This window comes from Penaeus japonicus, unplaced genomic scaffold (genome assembly GCF_977035675.1).
Source record: "Penaeus japonicus unplaced genomic scaffold, GWHDUDI00000001_assembly GWHDUDI00000007, whole genome shotgun sequence".
NCBI classification, from domain to species: Eukaryota; Metazoa; Arthropoda; class Malacostraca; order Decapoda; family Penaeidae; genus Penaeus; species Penaeus japonicus.
The window spans coordinates 36,187,350-36,189,849 of NW_028234409.1; the positions used below are offsets into that span (position 1 = coordinate 36,187,350).

General features: G+C 41.1%; 1 protein-coding gene across 3 annotated transcripts in view; it reads right to left on the bottom strand.

Moving 5' to 3' along the window:
• The window catches only part of LOC122254635 (tubulin alpha-1C chain), a 59,713-nt gene that overhangs the window by 21,098 nt on the left and 36,115 nt on the right, over positions 1-2,500 (bottom strand). For all 3 annotated transcript variants that reach the window (XR_015191172.1, XM_043018436.2, XM_086538712.1), the window contains exon 3: positions 722-826. Coding sequence is in view for 2 of the 3 variants with exons in the window: in XM_043018436.2 (XP_042874370.1) it covers positions 722-826 (105 nt within the window). In the remaining variant the exon portion in view is untranslated. The remainder of the gene's footprint in view (positions 1-721; positions 827-2,500) is intronic.

The following is a 2,500-nucleotide window of genomic DNA, read 5'->3' on the forward strand; positions in this document are numbered from 1 at the left end:
AGAGAGAGAGAGAGAGACAGACAGACAAACAGATAGACAGACAGACAGATAGATAGATAGATAGATAGATAGATAGATAGAGAGAGAGAGAGAGATAGAGAGACAGAGTCAGACAAACAGATAGACAGAGAGATAGATACATAGATAGATAGATAGATAGATATATAGAGAGAAACAAATAGAGAGAGAGAGAAAGAGAGAGACAGAGAGACAGAGAGAGAGACAAACTGATAGAGAGAGAAACAAATAGAGAGAGAGAGAAAGAGAGAGACAAACAGATAGACAGACAGATAGATACATAGATAGATAGATAGAGAGAGAGAGAAACAAATAGAGAGAGAGAGAAAGAGAGAGACAAACAGATAGACAGACAGATAGATACATAGATAGATAGATAGATAGATATATATAGAGAGAAACAAATAGAGAGAGAGAGAAAGAGAGAGACAAACAGATAGACAGACAGATAGATACATAGATAGATAGATAGATAGATATATATAGAGAGAAACAAATAGAGAGAGAGAGAAAGAGAGAGACAAACAGATAGAGAGAGAGAGAAAGAAAGAGAGAGAGAGCGAGAGAAACAGATAGATAGAGAGAAAGAGACAGACAGAGAGAGAGACAGAGACAGACAGACAGAGAAACAGACAGACAGAGAGATATAACGATAGAGAGAGAATGAAGAACAAAACAAGGCATAAAATTTCCCTCAACTTACCGACAGTGTAATGGCCTCTGGCGTAGTTATTAGCCGCGTCTTCCTTGCCTGTGATGAGGGTGTTTGGGGAGAACAGCTCCCTGTACGTTCCCGTCCGCACCTCATCTGGGGGACGAGAGAAAGTTGCAGGTGTTGATCAAGGTAATGCTAGAGTTTTGTCAAGGTAATGTTGGTGCTTTGTCAAGGTAATGTTAGTGTTTTGTCAAGGTAATGTTAAAGTTTTATTAAGGTAAAATCAGTGTTTATCAAGGTAATGTTAAGGTTTTATCAAGGTAATGCTAGAGTTTTATCAAGGTAATGTTAAAGTTTTATCAAGGTAAAGTCAGGGTTTATCAGGGTAGAGTCAGTGTTTATCAAGGTAAGGCTAAAGTTTTATCAAGGTATAATTTTGATAGTGATGAAATTGAAATATAAATGTAATAGTGATAATAGAAATGTGATGTAACCTTGTACTACTGATATATAAAAAAGTATCACTCCTATGCCAATGAACGAGGCGAGGGAAAACTAATAACATAAACAACAAAACAATAACAACAACCACTGAACAAGACGAGGGAAAACTAATAACATAAACAACAGCAAAACAACAACAACAACCACTGAACAAGACGAGGGCAAACTAAACTAATTTTCTTTTTCCCGAAATAATCGTACCCCAAGTCTCTCATTTCTGCAATTAATCTCGGGATGACCGTGTCGGATCAATACGCGGGTGACAGGTAGTGGTGGGGGGTGGTAGGCGAACCGAATAGGTAGTGATGATAGTCAATGATGGTGGTAAAGGGAAGGGGTGGTAGGCATGAGAACACAGGTTGTGGTGATGGTAGGGTGGGGCGGTGAAGGGAAAGGGGAGGGGGATGGGGGATAGGAATGAGAACACAGGTAGTGATGATAGTCAATGATGGTGGTAAAGGGGTGGTAGGCATGAGAACATAGGTTGTGGTGATAGTCGTGGGGTGGGGCGGGGAAGGGGAAGGGAGAGGGGGATAGTCATGAGGGCACAGGTAGTGATGATAGTCAATGATGGTGGTAAAGGGGTGGTAGGCATGAGAACACAGGTTGGGGTGATAGTCGTGGGGTGGGGCGGGAAGGGGGAGGTGGAGGGGGATAGTCATGAGAACAAGGATAATGGCAAATTCCTAAGAACAGATAGTGATGTCAGTCATGGGAAGAGATACGGGTAATAGTCATAATAGCAGAGGTAATGGTGGAAGTCATGAGAAGAGGCTGTGATGAGAATCATGATCAAAAGTCTAGTGATGAGAGTTATGAAAACGGGTTGCAGTGATAGCCATGAAATCAACCGGAAATGGTGATGGTCATGAAAACACAGGTCATGAGAACTTATTCTGGCCATAATTCATAAGAGCTTTTTTTCTTTATTTTTCTTTTTTCTTTTTTCTTTTTTACAACAATCGACTTTGATGAAACGTTATTTCATGGAACAGATCATTAACAAGAGGAATATGCTGGTAGGATACCGCCATGGCGAGGGGAGGAGAAGAAGGAGATGGAGTAAAGAGGGAGTGGAAGAGAGAAGAAAGAGGGAGTGGAAGACAGAGTAAAAAAGGAGTGGAAGAGAGAGTAAAGAGGGAGTGGAAGAGAGAGTAAAGAGGGAGTGAAAGAGAGAGTAAAGAAGGGGTGGAAGACAGAGTAAAGACGGAGTGGAAGAGAGGGTAAAGAAGGAGTGGAAGACAGAGTAAAGAGGGAGTGGGAAGGAATACAGAAAAAAAGATGAAAAAAGGAGAGAGAGGAAAAAGGGGGGAAAGAGGGAAG